Below are 26,631 nucleotides of genomic sequence, written 5' to 3'. Positions count from 1 at the left end.
AAAGGTATTCAGGCGATAAAACACATGAATTAAATAGTGTTCAATAAAAAAGAGCAAAATACAATATAATTATTTATATAGACAAATATTACATAGTCGCTACACTGAACATGCTAATGTTTTGGACAAATTGGTTCGCAAGAAGCCAAAAGTCACACGTCAGGCAACATAAAAAAGTATTTCTGGCCAGGTCTTTATCCATCCCTCTTACTGTCAAATACATCCTTATTTCCTCCCATGTTTCTTAAATAAACAACACTTAAAACATACATATGTATGTATATATGTGTGTGTGTGTGTATATATGTATATGTGTGTGTATATATATTTTGGTTAAATGTAAAGAACCTTACCTCATGCATCATGCGGCTCGTGGTAGGAAAGAAAAAAAAAAAGAGAAAATAAAAATGGCCGCCCTCTGGTATTTATGGACTGAAAATCACGTGATGTGACGAGAGGGGGGAGGGGGTATGCAAATGGGATGTGGTTGGGTCTCTCTATAAAAGAGCCGTCTTCTTTATTTTGGGTGTCAGTGTGGAAAGTGCAGAGAGAAGAGAACAGTTGGATTTGAGTTTGAGACTTGATCTGAGGTTAGGTTCAAATTTAACATCAAGCTATTTCGGCACAGTGACAAAAATGGGTGACCGAGTAAGATTGAGCAGCGATATCCTGAGGCTATTTACTGGAGAAGGTGACGTGGTTGTATGGCTTAACAAGCTGAAGTAGGTGGCAAGGCTGCAGAAGATCGAGGATGTAGCCACGTTAATACCAATGTATTTGGAAGGAAGTGCTCTAGTGGTCTATTTAGAAATGGGAGAGACGGATCAGGCCATTGCTGAGAGCATTGAAAACCAGTTAAAGACCGCATTTTCCGAGAGCACGTTTAAGGCTTACAACAAGCTCAAAAGAGTCACCTGGACTGGGGAGTCTGTGGACATGTATGTGGCAGAGATAAGGCGACTAGCAGGATTGGCTGAATATGGGGGACGCAACCTTGAGAAGACTGTAAAGCTGGCGCTTGTAACTGGTTTCCCTGATCGCATCTCCATGGAACTGCAACAACTTACTGTTATTGAAACCATGGAGGTGGAGGAGATTCTAAGGCATGCTAGAGTTTTGGCGAAACAGCCCGGTGAGCTGGGGGCGGTCGCGGTTACTGTGGCAAGCAGAAAGGAGCGACCAAGCAAGGCCGTAGATTTACCGGTAAATGCTTTCGATGTCAAGGACCACACCTGATGAGAGACTGTAGGGAGCCACGGCCAGACATTATCTGTTTTCAGTGTGGCCCAGTAGGGCACATTAGCAAGAATTGCCTTTCGCTTCCGGGAAACGAGTAAAGGGGTGCTATTGCGCAAGTAGTCACCCGTTTTATACTGATCAGGCGTATGAGAGTTTGTTGCCACAGTTAGTGATCACAATCAATGGAAAGAGGGCTAGAGCTCTTGTTGATACTGGATGTACAACAACACTTATTACTACGAGCGTCGCCAACTCTTGGAATGGAACCAGCAACTTTAGAGCGGTGGATGGCAGAGAAGTGGAATGCTGTGGAGAGGCCGATGCGGAGATTGTAGTAAGGAATATGCCATTGCGACTAAGAGTGATCGTGCTGGATATACTGGTTGCAGGAATTGATGTGGTGCTGGGCTTGGACGCAATAGACCGACTGGGAGGAGCTACTATTGCTAAAGGCCAGGTGAAATTTGGCAATCAGAGTGCAATCAGGGGTGATACCAACCAACCGTCGAAACCCCGACCATGTCTGATTAAGGATGATGACTTTCGAGCCTGCTTCGATGGCGAAAAATGGATGGTAGAATGGTGATGGACCATGGAGCCACCTGTATTGACGAATCGGGTCAGCTGGTACAAAAGCACACTGAAAGGAGCTGTGGAGCCGCAGTTTGAAAAAGAAGTTGAGAGATGGATAGATGAAGGAATATTAATGCCGCGGTCAGGGAAAGTTGAAGGAATTTTGCCACTCATGGCTGTGGCTCAACCTATTAAGAAGAAAGTTAGGCTAGTGCTGGATTTCCGTGAGCTGAACAAGTTTGTCGCTTGTCACACAAAGGACGGAATCGACGTGTGTGAAGAAGTCGTAAGGAAATGGAGGAGGATGAAGCAGGCAACTAAAATTGTGGACCTGAAGTCAGCCTACCTCCAACTTCATGTGGATGAGAAATTGTGGAAATATCAATTGGTAGAGTACAAAGGTCAAGTTTATTGTCTGACCAGATTAGGATGTTGTCTGAACTCCGCACCAAAGATAATGACGGCAGTTCTTAAGACAATGCTGGCCAAAGACGATGCAGTGAAGAGAGGCACCTGCTCTTACATCGATGATGTACTAGTGGACGAAACAGAGGTGACTGCAGAAAGGGTGAGAGAGCATATCAAAGCATATGGACTGACGACAAAACCACCTGAGTCACTGGAAAAAGGAATGGCTTTGGGATTTCGACTACAGAACAATAAGGCAGGAAAATTGATGTTTGGGCGAGGAAATGAGATCCCTGAAGCCAAGGTTGACCTAGCCAAGAGAGAGCTTTTCTCTATATGTGGAAAGCTGGTTGGCCACTACCCAATAGCTGGATGGCTGCAGTTTTATTAAAAGGCAGACTGGGGCAGACAGTTCGGAAGATGCAGTTGATCAAGAAGTGCTTCTCATGATACAAGAAGTCATTGCAGAAGTGAAAAAAATGGACCCAGTAAGAGGAGAATGGCATGTAAAGGAGGGCCATGAAGGGGTGATATGGACTAGCAATGTAGCATTAGGGGTATTCTTGGAAATAAGAGAAGTGGCTGTTAAAGATGCTGCTTGGCTACGCAAAAAGGATGATAGCGCCCATATCAATGTTGCGGAACTCGATGCTGTGATGAAAGGCATCAATCTGGCTCTAAAATGGGGGCTACAGATAGTGAACGTTAAAACAGACTCTGCAACAATGGTGTTGTGGATTAAATTGGAGCTGTCTGGTGATAAGCGGATCAAAACAAAAGGAGCAGCGGAGATGCTTATCAAGCGTAGACTTGGAGCGCTGGGAGACTTGGTTCGAGAATTAGAACTAAAGGTAACTATTACCTTAGTTCCGTCACAAAAAAAAATAAAGCAGATGGGCTGACAAGAGTCAAGAAAGCCTGGCTACACAAGGAAAGAGGCGGGGCTCCAGCATGTTGTGCAGTAGAGAATTTTGGAAAGGAACGGACCCTTTACCTGGCAAGAAAAGTAAACCCACATGTCACAATGCAAGACGTCCAAAAGGTGGTTGAACAATGTAGGGAATGCCAATCAGTCAACCCTGCACCAGCTAGACATGAAAAAGGGGAAGTGCATGTTGAAGAGAATTGGCAGAGATTGGGCATTGACATCACACATTATCAACATGAACCGCATGTAACTATGATTGATTGTGGACCTGGGAGAGTAGCGGTATGGCGGAAAATCAAGAACAAAACAGCAGAAGAGGTAAAGAGAGTTGTCGAGGAGGTTTTTATGGAAAGGGGGCCAGTAGAAGAGGTGTTGGTGGATAATGGTACGTCTTTCCGCTCGGAAGTTTTTTGAGACTTATGTGCAAAGTGGAATGTGGGGCTATATTTTAGAGCTGCATACCGTCCAAGTGGAAATGGAATTATAGAGAGGCACCATTGTACTATAAAAGCTGTGGCATCAAGAAGCCAGATTTCGGCCCAAGAAGCATTTTTTTGGTACAATATGATGCTGAAGGCTGGTCAAGACGAAAATTCAATGCTGCACCGGTCTATTTTTTCTTATGAATGGCGACATCCATTGACTGTAACACAGAGAGAAGAACAGGCCTGCGTGGACATCGCAGTTGGTGAAGAGGTGTGGGTGAAACCACCCAATTCTCGTTGCACGACTCGCTGGGGAAAAGGTACAGTCACTGAAGTACTCTCCAAAAACAAGGTAGCAATTGACGGAATGCCTCGTCACATTTTAGATATACGGAGAGTCTCTTTGCCATCAGAGGAAGGGGAGACTGATGCTGAAGTGTCTGAAGAAGAGCCTCTTCGGCGATCGCACCATGAACGAAGATGCCCAGCGTGGATGGCAGACTATGATACTAATTATTGATCTTAGAGATCAAGGGGGCGTGTGGTTAAAAGTAAAGAACCTTACCTCATGCATCGTGCAGCTCGTGTTAGGAAAGAAAAAAAATAAAATAAAAATGGCCGCCCCCTGGTATTTATGGACTGAAAATCACGTGATGTGACAAGAGGGGGGAGGGGGTATGCAAATGAGATGTGGTTGGGTCTCTCTATAAAAGAGCCGTCTTCTTTATTTTGGGCGTCAGTGTGGAAAGTGCAGAGAGAAGGGAACAGTTGGATTTGAGTTTGAGACTTTTGATTTGAGGTTGAGTTCAAATTTAATGTCATATATATATATATATAAAAAGATATTAATAGAATCAATATTATTTTAAAAGCTGCATAACTTTCTATTTTTAATATATATATATATAAAACCGAAAATGTGTGTATGTATGTTCGCTTTTTGTGTATGTCCAAGAAAGGCTTTTTGCCTCGCCGCATGTGCATTAGGCTTTTTCGTATAATAAAAGTGACACTAATTCTGGCGGTATTTTTCCGGTTGTGATCGCCGGAAATGTCCGAAAGTAATCAGATTTGATCAATGTGGAAATATTTTCCTTATATCAGACAATTGCTATTTAATTTGGACAATCCCCTTTTTATGGGGAGCTGGTCTCCCCCTCCAAACATCTTGGGAAAATAAAAATGAAAAAAGCATTCCCACAGTAAATAAAATACTACCCCGCAGTCAAAGTTGACCTCATTAAGTCATTAAAACGTGCACCTGCCAATTCTAAGTAATTAAATAAATTCAAACGTGTTTCTGTTAGTATTTCCACTGTGGCCCAGTGGTTAACGTTGCACGTTTTTTTTCACACTTTAATTTCCAACTTTGCCTCAAGGGTTCAGGTTCGATCCTCATACTTACCTACCAAAACTTTTTTTTTTTATTTTACCCCCCCCTCCCCCCGAGTTTGGATTTACCCAAAGCCACACACACCTCCAAACACCCGGGCAACGCCGGGTACCCTCCGCTAGTATAAATATAATTCCTGTATAAATATTCTGAATAAAGCCATTACCGTACTAATTTCGCCTTTCTGCACTGCCAAGTAATTCTTTCAGCTATTAGACACTCACTACTGAGTAAATATTCTTAATGAATCTCCGAATAGGTTTTTTTAACTCCGCTAATTTAATCAGACACCTTTAACGTTTTTTAAATTTTTTTTTACATTATTTCCTTGAATTATTATTATTTAATATTCTTTAGAGATATTAATATATAATAAAGTATTTATTAGTAGCGCTATGACTCTCGAGTATATATCCGACACAGTTAATCAATTGAGAAACACATGATTCTATCAAAAACATATAAGATATTAAATGATATATATTCGAGAGTCAAAATAATGAAAAGAACATTTTCTTAACATAGCCCTAGCTATTAGGAACTCCCAAGTTTATTCTAATCTAAGAAAGATAACTCGTAAAATAGTTTGAGAAGTTACCTCCCTTGCATTCACTGGAATCGGTTTTGGAATTTCAAATTTACGATTAAATTATTTATTTATTCATTTACTTATTGCCTTGAATTTAAATAGTTACATTTTCTATCTATTAACCATGTTATATTTTTATACTTTTATTTATCTATTAATTTATTTTACTTTTTAATTATTAATTTAATTAATATTTTTTTTTTTACTTATTGTAATTGCAAGTCTGGAGTGGAGCGTAGCGATGTTGAATTTCTTATTAACTCGCTCTATTTTTAATTCGTGGCCGTGGGTTACTATCAACAGAGTGCTGCTCCTCTCTTGCACCACTTAGTGATAAAAGAGCCACATAATTTTTTTTCGGGAAAACTTTAATCATTAAGATTTATTCAAATTTACCGGAATAATTTTTTCCAAGAAAATTTTTTAAAAAAAATGTAATTTTATTTGATTATTAAAAATCAGCTAATAATTCGAAAAAAAAAAAAACAATCAAAAATAATTTTGTGCAATCATTTACATCAGTTTTAAACCGTCTAAATGAAGTGTAGATACGTGCATTAAAACTCATAATGAGACATAGCTTTTAAAACCAGTTTATCATAAATTTTTGTAGGTTTCTGATTACTTGTTGATTATATTTGAAAGATTAAAGCCTTAAGTTAATTTTCAAAAGGAAAAATATTTTTACACATGGGAAAAAAACAAAAAACAAAAAATGAACTTATAAAATGTTTTCTCGGCGACATTCGGAAACTGACCAGTTCAACCAAATTTTGACGTTAAATAAATTCATTGTAAAAATTCCCTGAAAGATAAATATTAGTTTTCTAAGACGATTTCAAAGTTAATTACTGAAGTAAAGTCCTAACATATTGAACTTGATGATGGTGGTGGTGGTGGTGGTGGTGGTGATGGTGGTGGTGGTGGTGGTGGTGACTGGTGGTGATGATGATGATGATGATGATGATGATAATAATAATAATAATAATAATAATAATAATACCTTGTTTGTACAAAACATAGTTTAATTATCCCCCAAAAGCGAAAGATTCTGGCTTTGCATAATAAAAATAAATTCTACGGAAAAGTCAAAAGGCTATCTTGAAATGACGTTGGATAGTTGGAAGGAGAGAGGGATGGAGTGCAAAACCGACTGGTTTTCTTTTTTTTCCCAGCTGTGCATCTGTACGAATGTTTGTATAATTTTAACTATTTTTAATTTAATTAACTTTTGTGTGTTCCTGCCTTTAAACTTTTTTCAATTTTTTTTATTTCTCAAGATTATATAAAAATTATGTTATGCTGAGGAAAATATTAGAATCTTACATATAAAAATTATGCTAAAAATGTCATTATTAAACAAAAGTAGAAATATTTTTTGCAATTATAATTTTTTTGTGTGAAAATATTAAATAAGCAATGCTTAATTCATTGATAATATCGTTAGTTCGAGAAATTAATTTTTCTTTGAGTTATATCGACTTCGTTAATATGGACTTTAGGGGCTTTTTTCATTTTTTTTTTTTCATAATGTTCCAGAAAAAAAATTTTTGGTAAATTTTTACGACTAGTGATTCCCTAAAATGATGACACCCATACATATATATATATTTCTATATGCTATCAAATTCTTACTTTCTCTCTTTCTCTATTTAACTAGATCTCATTATTCTTTCCTTTTCCTTCTAGTTCTTATTCTCTTTATAATAACCATTTATATCTTTTTTTTTTTCTTCTCCATATCATATATATATATATGTGTATGTATATATATATATATATATATATATATATATATATACATATATTTTTTCTCTCTTCTTTTTCTCTCTATTTTTTTCTCTCTATTTTCTTTCTCTATTTCTTTCTCTATTCTTTTTTTTCTCTTCTCAATCACTCTCTCCTCATTGTAATCTTTTAACTTTATTTAAATTGCCCCTCCCTTTTTACATTTTTTAATTAAAGTTCTGTGTTTTAAGTTTTTTAACTCCAACTTTTAAAGAGTTCCTACCTAAAATAAAAATCCATTATTCATTGAACTTTTGAATAGTCAAGTCGCTGCCTGATGATATCTGTTGTTTGATTGAAACAAGTGGCTATTTGTAGCAGCGGGATGTGAGCATGTTTATATAACAATAAACAAGTATATATATATATATATATATATATATATATATATATGTATATATATATATATATATATATATATTATTATACTAAACCGACCAGATACAATGATAGAAGATATATCAAGAATTTAAAATGGGTATCTTAAAGTGCCCCCCCCCCCATCACGAGATGGGGGAAGGTCACTTCTAAGGGGGAACACTGTACACTGACGTAGAGCTACCAAACTTACCATGATAACCCACCATGGGAAGCGGGGGAGTTATGGATTACATCGCTCCCTCGGATCAACAGGGTCACTGATATAGGGGAGCCCTAATTAGTGTTTGTACCGTTTGTTTCAATAAAAATTGCCACTGCTGCTCCCTTATGTTTGTTTGAGCAATTGCTTCCCATCCACAACAAAGATGATCTGAGTAATGCCAAGCCTCTATGTGTAACTGTCTGTACATCTACTGTGGAGATTAATTAAGAAAGCAATAAACTCCCAACCGAATGTTTAGTCATCAACTGCCAGAGACAAAGTGTATAAATGCGTCACTATGCATAAGCTCTACACGGCCATCCAGTCAAAAAGAGAAAATAATAAAAATTACTTAACCGATATGAGCAGGCTGTGATAAAAATAACATTTAACAACTAATGTGTTTGTGGGAGCCAAGAAAAAATAAAAACTCAAAATATTTTGTAAACTAGAGAGAATGGAAACAAGACACCAAGGAAACAGGATGCAGATGCAGTCAAGCGAGAAGTCACCCTGCTTTTGCTGTTAAAAGCCAGCAAACACTCCTCTTTGTGGCGACTACTCTACCAACAAAAAGAAACAAGGAATAAGCACTTTTTATGAACATTCTCTTTTTTTTCTCTCCATTTATTCTAACACTTTAATTTGAATTGTTTTGAAAGGTGGCAACACATGAAAATGAACTATTTTTGAACATGCACATTCAATCTAGTTTTTTGTTGATGATAAAAGTTATTTGAACCTTAAATACTCGTAGTTTGTCTTGTGTTAAATGGAGTTTCTATTTCATGATTTTTATGTTGTAATACATAAAAGAAGCTATGAAACGATATAATAAAGGTTAAAGTCTATGTGTCTGCCTGTATATCTATAAGACAAAATGGAATATAAGATACAAAAAGTAGAAAATAAATGTGAGTTTAAAAAACATTACAAGTTATTTATATAACAGGCACGATAGGAAAACAAATGAACACATATCTAAAGAAATGGCAGAAACACTAGAGGATGACCTTCAATCTGTAGTGGAATGGAGACAAAAATGGATGGTCACGTTCCATTCCACCAAGACTAGACTAGTTTCATTCAATAATTGCAAGAAACCTTCTCTACCACCTATAGCAATGGCCAATGACTCTTTATCTGAGAGTACGTCTTTCAAGCTCCTTGGCCTAACGTTCATAGGAAACATGAGTTGGAACAATTACATCGAGGGCATTGCCAGGACTGCTGCAAGGAAAATAGGCTCTCTCTACCGTGCTAGAAAACTACTAACACCCGAAAGTATCCTGTACCTCTATAAGGCAACCATTCGCCCATGTATGGAGTACTGCTGTCATATTTGGGCTGGTGCATCTGCTACTAGTCTCTCGCTCCTTGACAAGGTTCAAAAGAGAGTCGCCAATCTGATAGGCCCTGAACTGGCATCTTCAGCCTGTGTCTTATCGACGAAATGTTGCATACCTCTGCTTGTTCTACAAGTATTTTAGTGGTGAATGCTCTAACGAACTGCAAGCACTTGTGCCCCCACGATGTAAACACCCTCGACAGACCCGACAGGCAGCTAAATCCCACCCCACACTGTAGAGATCCCTAGATGTAAAAGATCTTTCTACTCCAGTAGTTTCTTCCCCAGAACCGCTAGACTTTGGAATTCCATTCCAGGTCCCTGCTTCCCCAACTGTACTGATGTGCAGCCGTTCAAGTGCAACGTGAACCGACATCTTGCTGCCCAAATCCCTGCATAGTACCCCAGTAGTTGTTGCCCCTGATAGTAGCCCCTTACACCAAAATGGCAATGTGCCTTGTTTATGGTGAAAATATAAAAAATAAAACAAAAAAAAATATTGTTATATAAATCAGAGTCCAGTTTTTAAGGCTTCTTCTGAACCCAGTTATTGACAGGTACTTTTGCTAGTATATATATGTATATATATATATATATATATATATATATATATATATATATATATATATATATATAAAAGGAACAAAACGTATTATGTGTTCATCAACGTTTCGTCTTTATTTCGAGACTTCCTCTGGATGAATTTTCAGAGGAAGTCTCGAAATAAAGACGTAACGTTCATGAACACATAATACGGTCTGTTCCTTTTTATTTCTCTATTTTGTCGGAATAATATTTCCATTATTTTCATTATATATATATATATATATATATATATATATATATATATATATATATATATATATATATATATGCGGTTCCGGGGTTCCCTTTCTCCCTTTTGTTTTAAATCAAAATTTTATTATGGTATCATTTATCACAATAATTGAATAAAATCGTTTTAATAATAACTTTTTAGAACTGTTACATTTGAACGTGTAGCGTCACATACTTTGTTCCAGAAAAGAGCAAAGCAGTTTTGTTTTTTGTTTTTAATTATTATTATTATTTGGATTGTTTGAACTATTGTTCTCATCTTGGTAGTTTTTATCCCAACGTTTCGGCCGATGTAACCTCCGAATATCTTCGGGAGAATATCCACATTCGAAGTTATTGATGAATCATGGAAAATGTTTTTTGATGCTTGTGCACTTTTGCCACTGCGCTATTTTTAATAGATTTTTTTCAGGTTAAATTCAAGCTTCACGATATCTTATTTTTTTATTACTAAATTGTTAAGTGGAAGCACAGAATAGTTACAAAACACCCTCTCCTCCCTATGTTAAAAATGGCTTTCAAAATAATAACGGCACGGTAATATAAGTACAGAAGTAAAGTACCTGTTTTTTGTTTTGTTTTGTTGTTTTTGTTTTTTCAAACTAACATAAGCTCTAGAATTTAAAACGCAAACAGCGTTTTGATTGATGTACCCCCGACCGTCTTTTTCTGTAAATACGGTTCCGTACAGTTTTTTTTTTTTTTTTTTTTTTTTTTTTTTTTTAATGATGTGTGCATATGTTTGATATGAGGATCTAAATTTAGACGCTTACAATTCAAAGCAAGGGAAGTAATTCATAACAGTGTATCATTACTTCCCTTGGACCATTTAAAACTGATACAATGTATTTTATACATTTGAAATCTGGATTTGCTGATGCGTGACTGTGAATATATATATATATATATATATATATATATATATATATATATATATATATATATATATATATATATATATATATATATATATATCTTGTTATTGAAAATTTGAATACATTTTCAAAAAACCTTATAAAAGGAAGGTATACACAATTTTAATTATCTGACAAGGAGTACAAATAAACAAGAAAAACCTTGTTCCACGGAGTTTTGACAAATGCAATTCTTCTCATCAGAGGGAAGAAGTTTGCAAAATATACAATAAATTTTGGAGGTTAATGCATTAAAGAAACAAACAATACGAAATCAATCATATTTATATATATATATATAAAACGAAAATTACAATTGAATTTACCAAAATGATTCAAGATGGTAAAATTAAAGTAAATTATAAATATTAAAGAATTAATATTTATAAAATTATCTCAGCCAGATATAAAAGCTCGATAATACCAAATAGGAAATAGAGCTTATAATATGAGCAAACAGTTAATGAAATATGTTAAAAAACACTTTGAAATGAGTTAAAAACATATTAAATCTGAAAAGGAAATACTAGATAAATGGATAGTCCTTAATCCGCGGAGTTTCAAAGAAATACTCTCCTTCTCATCAGAGGGAAGGAATTAGCAAAATGCGGGATCGGATTTTGCATGCAGAAATATTTGATGAAACAACAAGTAAGTCAAAGATCTTACTTGAAAACAAGGAGAGTATTTCTTCGAAACTCTGTGGATTAAGGACTATCCATTTATCTAGTGTCTCCTTTTCAGATTAAATATGTTTTTAACTCATTTCAAAGTGTTTTTTAACATATTTCATTAACTGTTTGCTCATATATATATATATATATATATATATATATATATATATATATATATATATATATATATATTATTAGGTATATTTGGTAAAAAGTGCTCAATATACGTTAGTAGAGCTAAATATGTTTTTATTATTTCAACTTCGGGGATTTTCACTTAAATCATTACAAGTTGTTTCGATAGATAGGACAATAAATTTTTCACACAAATGTACTTTATGTGTTTGGCGGTGTTCTTAGATAGATTTTTTATCAGAATATCTTTGATAAGTATCGATAATTTATAATTGCCATCATGAACTTGAAAATGATATCTTCTATTATATAAATCTCATATGTCTGCCAAAAACCTTTTACATGTGATGAACACTGGCAAAACTGGTATTGTTAGAAAGATCAGGCTCTCGGATGACAAATATCCAAAAATTGGCCCAAAACATTAATTCTCTGCTGATCATTTTTTCCAAGGAAGGGTCAGTTTTTAGCGTTAACATTTTTGCAAAATCATTCATGCTTCGCCATCTCAATATACAGTTAGAAGACGTTATTCCAAAGGCCTGTGACATCACAAGTCACTTGGGTGAGACAGCTAATATGCTTGCTTTTTTCAATTCCATTACAGGTTCGAGCCTGGCTACTGTGGCAATTTTTACTTTTTGCGCTCGCATGTGTACTCATGGGTATTTAATTATTTTTTATAGGGACTTTAGTTGCTAAATACCCATGTTTGGTGGGGGGGGGGGCTTTGCTTACAAAATTTTGCTTTTGGCTTTTTTTCTGGTTGATGAGACCCAAACGACGCCTCCCCTTCCCCTGTTGTCACAATTTTTTTCTTCTCCCCCTTGCCAATTTAATTTTTTTATGACTGGGCAACGCTAGTCTTTAAGTGATTTCAATCATGCTTTTTATTTTAGATTTAAAATATTAACAACTCCATTTTATTTCAGTATTTAATTTGTGTATTTCTGTTTTATTAAATGCTAGCTTTTTTTCTAGTCCAATACCGGCTTCCATCTTATCTCGAAATTACTTATAACGGCACCAACTTACTTTCGGAAGAACACCCCCCCCCCATCAGCCTTTTCTTTTATATCGTAAGCTTCTTAAAACGTTACTAGCTTAAGTTCAGAATAAAATCACGATTTTCTTTTAACGGCTGATTTCAAAAAAATGTTTTGAACGCTACTAACTGAATTTCTTTCAATACAGTTTGCAATTTGGAGACGGAATTGTTTTTGTTGAGATAAGTGATTTCAATCATGCTTTTTATTTTAGATTTAAAATATTAACAACTCCATTTTATTTCAGTATTTAATTTGTGTATTTCTGTTTTATTAAATGCTAGCTTTTTTCTAGTCCAATACCGGCTTCCATCTTATCTCGAAATTACTTATAACGGCACCAACTTACTTTCGGAAGAACATCCCCCCCCATCAGCCTTTTCTTTTATATCGTAAGCTTCTTAAAACGTTACTAGCTTAAGTTCAGAATAAAATCACGATTTTCTTTTAACGGCTGATTTCAAAAAAATGTTTTGAACGCTACTAACTGAATTTCTTTCAATACAGTTTGCAATTTGGAGACGGAATTGTTTTTGTTGAGATAAGTGATTTCAATCATGCTTTTTATTTTAGATTTAAAATATTAACAACTCCATTTTATTTCAGTATTTAATTTGTGTATTTCTGTTTTATTAAATGCTAGCTTTTTTTCTAGTCCAATACCGGCTTCCATCTTATCTCGAAATTACTTATAACGGCACCAACTTACTTTCGGAAGAACACCCCCCCCATCAGCCTTTTCTTTTATATCGTAAGCTTCTTAAAACGTTACTAGCTTAAGTTCAGAATAAAATCACGATTTTCTTTTAACGGCTGATTTCAAAAAAATGTTTTGAACGCTACTAACTGAATTTCTTTCAATACAGTTTGCAATTTGGAGACGGAATTGTTTTTGTTGAGATAAGTGATTTCAATCATGCTTTTTATTTTAGATTTAAAATATTAACAACTCCATTTTATTTCAGTATTTAATTTGTGTATTTCTGTTTTATTAAATGCTAGCTTTTTTTCTAGTCCAATACCGGCTTCCATCTTATCTCGAAATTACTTATAACGGTACCAACTTACTTTCGGAAGAACATCCCCCCCCATCAGCCTTTTCTTTTATATCGTAAGCTTCTTAAAACGTTACTAGCTTAAGTTCAGAATAAAATCACGATTTTCTTTTAACGGCTGATTTCAAAAAAATGTTTTGAACGCTACTAACTGAATTTCTTTCAATACAGTTTGCAATTTGGAGACGGAATTGTTTTTGTTGAGATAAGTGATTTCAATCATGCTTTTTATTTTAGATTTAAAATATTAACAACTCCATTTTATTTCAGTATTTAATTTGTGTATTTCTGTTTTATTAAATGCTAGCTTTTTTCTAGTCCAATACCGGCTTCCATCTTATCTCGAAATTACTTATAACGGCACCAACTTACTTTCGGAAGAACACCCCCCCCCCATCAGCCTTTTCTTTTATATCGTAAGCTTCTTAAAACGTTACTAGCTTAAGTTCAGAATAAAATCACGATTTTCTTTTAACGGCTGATTTCAAAAAAATGTTTTGAACGCTACTAACTGAATTTCTTTCAATACAGTTTTCAATTTGGAGACGGAATTGTTTTTGTTGAGATAAGTGATTTCAATCATGCTTTTTATTTTAGATTTAAAATATTAACAACTCCATTTTATTTCAGTATTTAATTTGTGTATTTCTGTTTTATTAAATGCTAGCTTTTTTTTTTTTTTTTTTTTTTTTTTTCCTCGTACATATGTTTATTTATCTACCGAGTTGATAGCAAAAATTACGAATTATACTCATTTTTAGTTCGTGTGAGGGGAATCTATCACCATACTTTCCCTTAAACACGTCCGTTGGACTTTTATTAAGTACAGTACTTAATAGTTTTTTTTTTTTTTTTTTTTTTAATGGAGAGTAGAAAACGCATTGTGGATGCGTTATCGGCAGCTCCTGTTACTCTCGCTTCTTCTTATTTGTCCCTCAGTCCTCATTTTTTTAAATGAGTGATTTTTCGGACAAAGGGAGAAGAAAAAGCTGTTTTCTAGGTTGGCAGTATTTTTGCGAACAGTTGACTGAGATGGCGGAAATTTTCTGTTTCTATGTCTATCCTTGTAGCCATGTCACTAGTAAGGGTGCTGGAGGTAAACGTTTTGTCTGGGCTGACGTTATCCGCCTGATAGTCAGGGACCCGAACCTTGGATTAACCACTAAGGAGGCTGTCCTATCAGCAGGTGCAAAGTACTGGGGCTGCTGTATTGCCATTTGGTGAATGGATTCTGGACCATGCAGTAGCTTCTGGTGGGGCCTCTCGATGCCATACTAGTGGGTAATTGTTACGGCTTTACCTTATCATTAGCTACAAATAAAAAAAAAAAATTCTTCGTTTCTTTTTCTCTCTTAATTTCCCCTCTCTGTCCTGCTCTAAGTAAATCTGTCGACCTAGTCCACAAATTCCAAAATTTCATCATGACAAGTTTCAAGAAAAAATACACGATTAAACCCGGTTCTCCAACTTCCAACGTAGACCCCTACTACCATGTCTCCTTCTCCAACATCAGGGGTCTTCGTTCTAACCTTCCAGAGGTTGAAACCCAATTACAGGAGACTAAACCAGACCTTTTATTTTTAAGTGAAACTGGCATTGGACAGGCTATTTCCCTAGATGAGTTTGCAATTTCAGGATACTCTAACTTAACTTCTAAATCTGACCCCCAAGATCGCCATGGGCATGGAATATTTGCCTATATTAAAGATAGCTTTCCATGTGGGAGGGACATCTCCAGGGAAGATCCTAACTTACCCTATATGTGCTTCCGGGTTGCTTTAGCTCACACTACTGCATTTATATTTACTCTCTATCGCCCCCACAACAGCGGAGTTACTATCTTTCAAAGCATATCTGAGAAAATTGACCAAGTCCTTTCTACTTATCCTTCAGCTAACATTCACGTATGTGGAGACTTCAATGTTCACAACGTCGAATGGTTGACCCACTCAAACAAGACCGATGATGAGGGGAGGTTCTGTCATGATTTCTCCATTGCCTATGACCTCACTCAGATTGTTCAGGAACCTACCCGTGTGCCCGATAATGACGGCCAGTATGCGAGCCTACTAGACCTTTTTCTCACAACTTGCCCTGAACTATGTTCAGTTTCTGTTCTGTCGCCTCTTGGATCTTCCGACCACTCTGTTGTATCAATTAAGATAAAAATGAAATGTAATAAGTCCCCAGACGTACCTCTTCATCGTACAGTATATCGATACACTAAGGCTGACTGGGATAGCTTCCGTACATTTATATCTGATCTACCTCTGCATTCCATGTTTAAAAAGGATGTGTCCTCTATAGTATTAGACCTAACTGAATGGTTAATTGTAGGTATTGACCATTTCATACCCTCTAAAAAGTTTCAGCAAAAACCTAACAGCCAGCCATGGTTCTCTCCAGAATGTGCTGCTGCCATTGCGCACAGAAATCACTTTTTCCACTGCTTCAAACGTAATAGATGTATGGAAACTAAAGCCGTTTTCAGGACTGCCAGCAACCATTGTAAGAAAGTAATAAGGAACGCAAGAGTGTTGTATGCTGAATCTGTTAAGTCCAAAGTAGCTCAGCAGAGGCTTGGTTCCCACCAGTTTTGGCAAATAGCAAACAGAATCCTGAATAGAAGCGTGTGCTCCATCCCAACTATTATCAATGGACCTGAGGTAATCTCGTCAGCATCAAACAAAGCCAAACTCTTTGTCAAGAACTTTGCAGCTAATTCTACCCTTTGCGACCAAGACCGCCAACCCCCAATATTTCCTCCTGTATCAGAAAACACGCTATGTGATATACGTATATCTGTACGTGATGTTGCGAAGCTAATCAAAAACCTTGATTCGAGTAAAGCAACTGGCCCTGATGGTATTCCAATTATAGTACTCAAAAAACTTCAACCTGAATTAGCGCCCATACTTACAAAACTGTTTAAACGTTGTCTTAAGGAGAATAGTTTCCCATCTCCCTGGAAAATCTCATCAGTATGCCCTGTATTTAAGAATTCAGGTGATCGCTCATCCCCCTCTCAGTACAGGCCAATAAGTCTCCTGTGCGCCATGAGTAAGTTGCTAGAATCTGTGTTAAATACAGAAGTAATCAAACATCTCAACAAAAATAACCTTCTTAGTGACACTCAATATGGTTTCCGTTCTGCTAGATCTACAGCAGATGTCCTTACAGTTATATCGCATAGGATTAGCAAATCTCTCGACGGTGGCAATCTTTCTAGGGCAATTGCTCTTGACATATCTAAAGCCTTTGATAGGGTATGGCATAAAGGTTTACTTCATAAGATCGCTAGCTATGGTATAGCTGGAAAAGTCTTCTCAATTATTAAATCATTTCTTTCTGATAGGTTCATAAGAGTAGTAGTTGAGGGGCAAAAATCAGAAGCTCACAGTATTAATGCCGGTGTCCCTCAGGGATCCATCCTGGGCCCAACTCTTTTCCTGATCTACATTAATGATCTTCCAAATCATATCCTTACATCATTTGTAGACATTTATGCTGACGACACTACCATTTATGGTAGCACATATAAGACAGTAAACGACCAAGTTCTCTCCAATTCTCTCTCCTCTGATCTTGAGCACGTAGTACAATGGGGAAAGGAGTGGCTGGTTACTTTTAATGCATCTAAAACCAAGCTTCTCTCTTTACATCATCAACATTCTAATTCACATTTGTCATCAATTGAAATGAATGGCTCTCGTCTTCAGGAGGCCTCAAGTTTTGACAAGCTTCTGGGCTTGACCATTACTCCTGATCTTAAATGGAACACGTATATCAAATCTGTTGCCAAGGCCGCTGGAAAAATGGTGGGATCTTTCTATCGATCCAGTAGATATCTCACTGCTGATGCTATTCTCTACCTATATAAGAGCCAGGTACGTCCAAGGATGGAATACTGTTGCCACATCTGGGCAGGAGCTGCTAGAAAGGACTTGTCCTGCCTTGATAGAGTTCAAAATAGACTTCGTAGCCTCGTAGGAGATGTCCTTTTCTCCTCCTTGCAACCTCTATCTCACAGAAGAGATGTTGCGAGTTTGTCTCTGATGTATCGTTATTTTCATGGAAAGTGTTCAACTGAGCTTCAATCTATGGTCCCCCCTCGCCAAACTTTCACAAGAAACACTCGTCTAGCTGTAAACACTATCAATAATTTCCCCCACTCTTTATCTGTGCCTAAACCTAAACGTAGATTCCATGAACAAAGCTTCTTTCTTAGAACTGCACGCCTGTGGAATTGTCTTCCGTTTTCCTGCTTTCCGGCTGACTACAATATGGTTGTGTTCAAGTCTAAAGTAAATAAGTTCTTGATGAGCCGTTCCATATAAGTTATTAAATTTACCAAATTTTCATTACTAATGATTACTATATTGACCAATTTCTACTGTACACTCTTTAACCCTTATCCTTGAGTGGCCTCTGGGCCTTGATAATATGGTGATGCCTTTGTAAAAAAAAAAAAAAAAAAAAAAAAAAGCAAACCTATCAGGATAATAAAAGCTCTACTAAACTAAGAGGAGCAATTCATAAATTAAATTAAAAATAAAAAATGATGAGGAATAAAAGTTGCATAGCACTTTATTTTATCAGATCAATAAGGTCAAAAATAAGAAGAGAGTAGGAAAGAACCTCTTTAGGTCATAACATTTCAAAACAAAATGCTTCTCATCAGAAGAGAAGAAAAGCCAGCATCATACAAATATAACGGTATACAAATAAAACCAACTTATGAACATTTAGTTTAGAAATGAAAAAATAGGAATGAAATATTGGGGTTGTTGCCACCCAAATTCCAGTGAAGACCAATGGTCGTTACCAGCAAGAAATCAATGGTAAACAGCTGTTACGATAATGCAAATATAAAGGTTACCAAAAAAAGTAGAGAGTACTGGAAATCTGGGAGACTTGTTGTCATTCCGATGCCAGGGAACACTGCTGGTTATTATCAGTGAGTAATCGTTGATTATGGTCTGACTGAAAACTCCAAGTGAGTAACAATAATAAAAATTAAAGCAATAATTCTATGATTTTATGCAAATACTAGCAGAAAACCCGACGTTGCCCGGGATTGAATGATGATCAACGAATTTCACATTTCTAATACTTTCATTGGCATTAAAAGCAGTGAATTCACCCATTTTTCAAGCAACTTGATTGACTTTTTGTAAGTAAAAAAAAAAAAAAAATTCAAGCTGAGATTGAAACCAAAACCTAAAGACAGTGAGTCAAGTACAATAACCATTAGGCTAGTTTGACGCAATCTTTAAAAAGTGTTTTCTAAATTACTTATTCTTAGTAGTGTGTTTCACATCTTAGAAAACATATCATAATGTTAAAATTGAAAATCTTTGAAAACGAAGAAATGTTAAGAAAATATTTATTAAATGATAAAATCATTCTTTTTTTTTTTAGATACAAATGTCCAAATTGTCAGTATAGAAACGTACTTTTATCAAGGGTAGAAGACTGTCCATGTTAAAATGTTTCTTTTTTTTCTTTTTATCTTCATATTCTGGTGGTCTTCACAAGGGCTTCAGCCCTCTTGGCATTAATAGCATGAGAATATGAAGAGAAAAAAAATAATTTTATTATTTAATAAATATTTTCTTAACATTTCTTGGTTTTTCAAAGATTTTCAATTTGACTTATTCTTAACATAAGGCAACTATCATGTGAACGATTCGTGCATGTGCAGTCGTGAAACAGTTGACAAACAGATAAAAATTTGATGACTGAAAAGTACCACTTTTTTTTTTCAGCAGCCCTTTTTCCAGATGAAAACCAATAAAAAAGTTTTCCACGTGTCTGAATACCCTGTATACCAAATTTCAAAATTCCTTGAGTATATAGGTTGAGAAGTGTCCTCACACATCCTCACTTTTATAGATATATAGATTGGCATGAACACTGGCGAAGCATACTTTTTTTGTTTTACATCATTTGTATTTCTGTAGAGGATGTTCACTAGTTTTATGAATGGTTTGTGTATTCCAAGTCTTACCTCGTTCGGATGATTTTCCATGTAATTAAACGCATACTCATCAGCATCATAGATGATAAATTTATGTTGATTAAAGTTCACTTTCTGACCAATGAACAAATCCGCCGCGCTGTAATATTCCGACAGGTTGACATTATTCAGGGGTTGGTCAGGTTTCTTCACTCGAGATCGCTCCAAGAACTTGCCGCCTGAAATGCCTAGCAAACATTAAACTTGAATAATTAAAATCTTATATTTGTTTTTCAAAGTTGTTTACATACAAAAAAATTTAATTTCTTAAATATCAGAAATATTTATACGAATCATGTTTTTTACGTCCATTAAAAAATAAATTGAAGTCGCTAAGATAATAAAAATGACTGTGAAGTATAATATAAAAAAATTCAAATGAAAGCATTATTACGTAATTGTGTGTCATTTTAAAATTATAACATATCCAAAAAATTATGAAAAACAACCAAAAAAAATAATTACAAAAATAAAAAAATTGAATAATACAGTTTTACTGACTATTGCAGCCAATTTTGTATGCCAAACTTAAAAATTTTTTTTTAATTACATTTTCACCCCAAACAAGGCACATTGCCACTTTGATGTAGGGGCTACTATTAGGGACACAGGCTACAGGGGTACTAGGTGGAGAGTTGGGTAGCAAGATGTCAGTTCATGTTACACTTGAACTTCTGCATGTCAGTACAGTTGGGGAAGCAGGAACCTGGCCTATAGGACCTACAGTTCAAGTTCCTCCTTCACACATGCATTCACAGTTGTGTGTGAGATGCCAAAATCTCTGGCAATCTTCCGAATAGATCACTGAGAAGTTTCGTCAATGATTGCCTGAACGTTTTTGATTAACTCCTTGGCAGAGTCCTTGGTCTCTGGCTTTCGCTCCACCACCTTTAAAGGGTTGTCTAATGTGTTAAGCTGTGCCCTTAAGCATTGAAACATTCTGATTTGCATATTGAGAGTACTGGCAATGGTCATAACTTGTCAACTTGGATCAGTAGAGAGCATGAGTTGTACAGTGGCGCATCTCCGATCTAGCTCGTTGAACATTGTGTCACTTTCAGAAATGATAGAAGGCTCCTATCACCCTTGGGATTTGTACACAACTAGCCAACTATTAGATGGTCTACAACAAAAAAGGAAAACCGGTTTTCATCAAACAGAAATGGAATCATGTCTTTGGTGACAATTTTATCAGTCACACTGTACCTTCATTTTAATTGCATTTTCTCGTTTAAAATTTTTGAGGTATGAATGTTTGTGTTGTTTAGATTAATCGGATAATAGTCTGATAAATGCATATTCTTGATACACTATTGATTGATTATGGTCTGAAGGTTTTTTGTTTAATCATGAAAATATTTGTTTTATTTAATAATGCAGTAATATTTAACTAATTGCAAGATAATAATTAATTAGATAATGTTGTTTTTAGTTGAAATTGACATAAAAAGTAGTTAACATTGTTTTTTTTAATAAAAATTGATTTTTAGGGGATTTCGCTATTATAATGAAGAAGTGCCGCTTTCGCTATTTCAAATTAGAAAATGTCAGATCAAGAATATATGATAATAGCGATTTTCTTTTTTTTTTTTTTGTAAAAAATGTTTTTGCAGATCTTCTACTTGGTTATTCACTGTAATTTAAAATTTTTTACTAATTTCCGCAGGACATGCCAGTATGTAACAGTAATTTTACTTAAACTGCATTTCTTTTATACTCAATTATGTCAAATCACCAAAAATATTCAACATTACTGATTTTGCTGATTCAGTTGTTCTAAAATAGAATCCTGTTGTCCCTCGACTTTTAATTTTTTTTTCAATGCATTTGAATATAATTTTAATAAACAAATAAATTCTTAACTTTTTCAATATATTAATTTAAAAGGTAACACTCGTTTGAATATTAGCTGACAATTATTTCTCAGTAAAAAGGAAAAGATTAAATTATTGTGATAAATGAATTAAAAGGTTAAAGCGTTTCATTTATTTAAAAAAATATTTAGCCGATAAATATTGATGCCGTAAGAAGAAAGAAAATACTTATCAGTTACGTGCAAAGAATTTTGTCAGGCGCTCAAGTGAAAAAACAGTGTCCTAGTAGGACACAGAACTATAATATATTCCTCTAAAAAACACTTTAAACAGAATTAAAAGAGGCAGGTGCTTAGGCACCCCTAGCACCCTCCACTCTGCACGTCCCTGATATTTATTATTTTAAAAAAATTTACAGTGTCACAATTTTAAATGAAGAAAAGACTTGTTCATTTTTTTTTTATTTAATGACTATATTTAGTTAAATGCAATGCAAACTATTTCAAACATGCCCTCTCCAACAAACACATGATCTGCTGAAGTAATCAAAACATCTCGTATATCTCATACACTTCTTTATGCAATGCTAGCAAATAAGATAATGCAAACATCCACTAACCTGAATTTCGTACAAAAGGTTCAAAGATACTAATCGTGTCATCCGACAGATAATAACTGATGATGAACTTCCGGTTTTGATCACTGGGGATTTTCGAGTCGAGTTTGGCCATGAAACGTAGAACATGGCTCATCAGCCCATCTTTGTCTTTCTCCATAAACTTCATGAAGTTCTTCTGCGGTGGTTTAGGGATGATGGACTTGCAATTGCTCAAAGAGTCCTCCTCGCTGCCAAAACCATTGTAGGGAGGAAATTTGATTTCTAACACAGTTTTGTCTTTCTTTCTGTATTCAACCGGAGTAAAATCGGCTGAAGATGAAAAATAAGGCAAATAGAAAGCAATAATTATTATGAATGATTCATAATGAGTCATAGAAATTCCATGAATATTCGAAGATCTTGGTTTATTAAAAAAAAATATAGGTTTATTAAACGACATAAGTTTAATATAATATTTAAGTTTATTAAAATGTATAAGTATTATTTGGATTCATCGGATTACTGTGCTCTTCTTCAGTGTGATTTTCACAATGTTTTAGTCCATGTAACCTTCGACCTTCTTCAGGTGTATCTTGGTTGAACTTGGGAATTTTTCTCTCGAACTCAGAATTTGGATGGAATTTCGGACGGAACACTTTATTTACTTAACAGGGAAAGCATGTTCTTGTTCTGTCAGCCATGACTGGATAGAGATCCTAAGCAATTCATAATTGTATTTTTCAGTCGTTCACACTGGGAATTCAACCTTCAAGAGAATATCACTTTTACATTTTATTTTGCCAAGTACTCTAACCACTGTGCCATGGGTCTTTACGGACGATTCTAGCATGAATTTTAGAAGCCTTAAACCTATTTTTATTTCTAATTTGTAAATATCACTATTTATTACTAATTATTAATACTATATTTACTGTATATATCTACATAATTGTTTTTATTTATTACTGTATATATTATTTATTATTTATAATTAAAGAACTTATTCACATTAGATTTGAAGACAACCATGCTATAGTCAGTCGAGAAGCAGCCACACAGTACTGTGTTCCACAGACGGACAGTTCAAGGACAGAAAATCTACTTATGGGATTTTTGTTTAGTTTTAGACACAGACAGAGAGTGGGGAAAGGATAGACGAGTATTTATTGTGAACGTTTTAGAAGAAGGGGCCATAGATTGGAGCTCAGTCAAGCACCTACCATAAAAGTAACGATAGCACAGAGACATACCCGCAATGTCTCTTCTATAAGGAAGTTAGAAGGCAAAAAGGTCCTCACCTATTAAATGTCGAAGACGGTTTTGTACCCTGTCAAGACAAGAAAAGGTGCTCCTAGCAGTTCCAACTCAGATGTGGCATCTTCAGACGTATTTGATTCTTGTACAGCTGGAGGGTTAAATTGGCAGTGAGGTATTTTCTAAAGTGATACAATGATTCCACCATTTTTCCAAACACATCGGTTCAATACGTTTCAACCTTCCAGAGGTTGAAACACAATTACAAGAGACGAAACCGGACTTATTCTTTCTAAGTGAAACTGGCATAGGGCTAACCACTTCTCTAGACGAATTCATAATTAAAGGATACTCCAACTAAACATCTAAATCTGACCCCCAAGATCGCCATGGGCATGGAATATGTGCCTACATCAAAGATGGCTTTCCGTGTGGTAGGGATATCTCCATAGAAGACCCTAATTTAACTTATATGTGCTTCCTGGTTGCACTAGCTTACACCACTGCATTTATATTTGCCCTCTATCGCCCTCACAACAGTGGGGTTACTACCTTTAAGAGCATATCTGAGAAAATAGACCACATCCTGTCTGCTCACCCTTCGGCTAACATTCACATTTGCGGTGACTTCAATGTCCATAATGTGGAATGGCTGACCCACTCAAATAAAACCGATGACGAGGGGAGGTTTTGTCATGATTTTGCCAATGCCTATGACCTCACTCAGATTATTCACGGACTTACCCGTGTGCCCGATACACCCTGTCAATATGCAAGCCTTCTAGACCTTTTATTCACAACTTCCCCTGAGCTGTGTTCATGTTCCGTTCTATCTCCTCTGGGATCCTCTGACCACTCAGTTGTATGAGTTAAGATAAAAATGAAATGCAATAAGTCTTCAGACGTACCTCTCCACCGTACTATATATCGATACTCTATGGCTGACTGGGATAGCTTCCGTACATTCATATTTGACCTACCTCTGCATTCCATGTTTAAAAAGGATGTGTCCTCTATAGTATCAGACCTGACCGAATGGTTAATTGTAGGCATAGACCGATTCATACCATCAAAAAAATTCCAACAAAAACCTAACAGCCAGCCATGGTTCTCCCCTAAATGTGCTGCTGCCATCGCACACAGAAATCACTTTTTCCATAGCTACCAACGTAATAGATGTACTGAGACTAAAGCTACTTTCAGGACTGCCAGCAACCACTGTAAAAGAGTAATAAAACATGCAAGAGAGCTATATGCTCAGTCTGTTAAATCCAAAGTAGCTGATCAGCGGCTTGGTTCCCACCAGTTCTGGCAAATAGCAAACAGGATCTTGAACAGAAGCGTGCATTCTATCCCAACTATCATCAATGGACCTGAGGTCATGTCGTCAGCATCAGACAAGGCTAGACTATTTGCCAAGAACTTTGCAGCTAATTCTACCCCATGCGACGATGACCATAAACTCCCCATATTTCCTCCTATAATAGACAACACGCTATGCAACATACAAATATCTGTGCGTGAGGTTGCCCAGCTAATCAAGAACCTTGATTCCAGTAAAGCAACTGGCCCTGACGGCATTCCAGTTATAGTGCTGAAAAAGCTCCAACCAGAACTTGCCCCCATACTTACAAAACTGTTTAAGCGTTGCCTTAAGGAGAAGTGCTTTCCAACACCCTGGAAAACCTCATCAGTATGCCCTGTATTTAAGAATTAAGGTGAAAAATCATCTCCCTCTCAGTACAGACCAATAAGTCTCCTGTGTGTCATGAGTAAGTTGTTGGAATCCATATTAAATAAAGAAGTAGTCAACCACCTCAGCAGAAACAACCTTCTTAGTGACATGCAATATGGTTTCCGCTCTGCAAGATCTACAGCAGATGTGCTAACGGTTATATCACATAGGATTAGATAATCTCTTGACAAAGGTTTCCTTTCCAGGGCAATTGCTCTTGACATATTGAAGGCCTTCGAAAAGGTATGGCATAAGGGCCTACTTCACAAGATTTCCAGCTACGGTATTACTGGAAATGTTTTCTCAATCATTAAATCATATCTCTCTGATAGGCTCATAAGAGTAGTGGTTGATGGGCAGAAATCAGAGGCCCACAGTATTAATGCTGGAGTCCCCCAGGCTCCATCTTGGGCCCAACTCTCTTCCTGATCTACATCAATGATCTCCCAAAACACATACTTAAATCATTTGTTGACATCTATGCTGATGACATGACCATCTATGGCAACACATCAAAGGCTGTAAATGACAAAGTTCTCTCTAATTCTCTCTCTTCTGATCTTGAGCGTGGGGTACAATGGGGAAAGAGGTGGCTGGTCACTTTTAATGCATCCAAAACCAAGCTTCTATCATTACATCATCAACGCTCTGATCCCCATCTGGCATCAATGAAATGGATGGCTCTCGTCTTGGGGATGCTCCATATTTTGACAAGCTTCTGGGCTTGACCTTTACTCTTGATCTGAAATGGAACATGTACATCAAATCTGTTGCCAAGGACGCTAGGAAAATGGTGGGATCCTTCTACCGCTCCAGAAGATATCTCACTACTGATGCAATTCTCTATCTGTATAAAAGCCAAGTATGTCCAAGGATGGAGTACTGCTGCCACATCTGGGCAGGAGCTACTAAAAACAGCCTATCCTGCCTTGACAAAGTACAAAATAGACTTCGTGATTTAGTGGGGGGATGCCCTTTTCTCTTCCCTGCAACCTCTCTCCCACAGAAGAGACGTTGCGAGCCTTTCTTTGTTTTATCGTTATTTCCATGGCAGGTGCTCGTCTGAGCTCCAATCCCTCGCCCCCCCCCCTCGCCAATCTTTCACGAGAAACACCTGTCTGGCTGAAACTACTGTCAATAATTTTCCCCACTCTCTATCTGTGCCTAAATCCAAACGTAGATTCCATGAGCAAAGCTTCTTTCTTAGAACTGCACGCCAGTGGAACTCTCTGCCGCTTGCCTGTTTCCCACCTGACTACAACTTGGACGTCTTCAA

At 36.1% G+C, this 26,631-nt stretch overlaps 1 protein-coding gene across 1 annotated transcript in view; it reads right to left on the bottom strand.

The window, feature by feature from the left end:
* Nucleotides 1-26,631, bottom strand: part of LOC145288092 (EF-hand domain-containing family member C2-like) — a 110,366-nt gene that overhangs the window by 51,288 nt on the left and 32,447 nt on the right. Inside the window, exons 7-8 of the mRNA XM_080136147.1 lie at nucleotides 22,388-22,696; nucleotides 19,946-20,142 (exon numbers count right to left, since the gene is read on the bottom strand). Coding sequence (XP_079992273.1) covers nucleotides 19,946-20,142; nucleotides 22,388-22,696 — 506 coding nt within the window. The remainder of the gene's footprint in view (nucleotides 1-19,945; nucleotides 20,143-22,387; nucleotides 22,697-26,631) is intronic.

Source organism: Euprymna scolopes, chromosome 11 (assembly GCF_053919585.1).
Source record: "Euprymna scolopes isolate OS-2025 chromosome 11, ASM5391958v1, whole genome shotgun sequence".
NCBI lineage: Eukaryota > Metazoa > Mollusca > Cephalopoda > Sepiida > Sepiolidae > Euprymna > Euprymna scolopes.
Note: the sequence above shows the minus strand (reverse complement) of the source record. Positions and strands in the feature narration are given on the sequence as shown.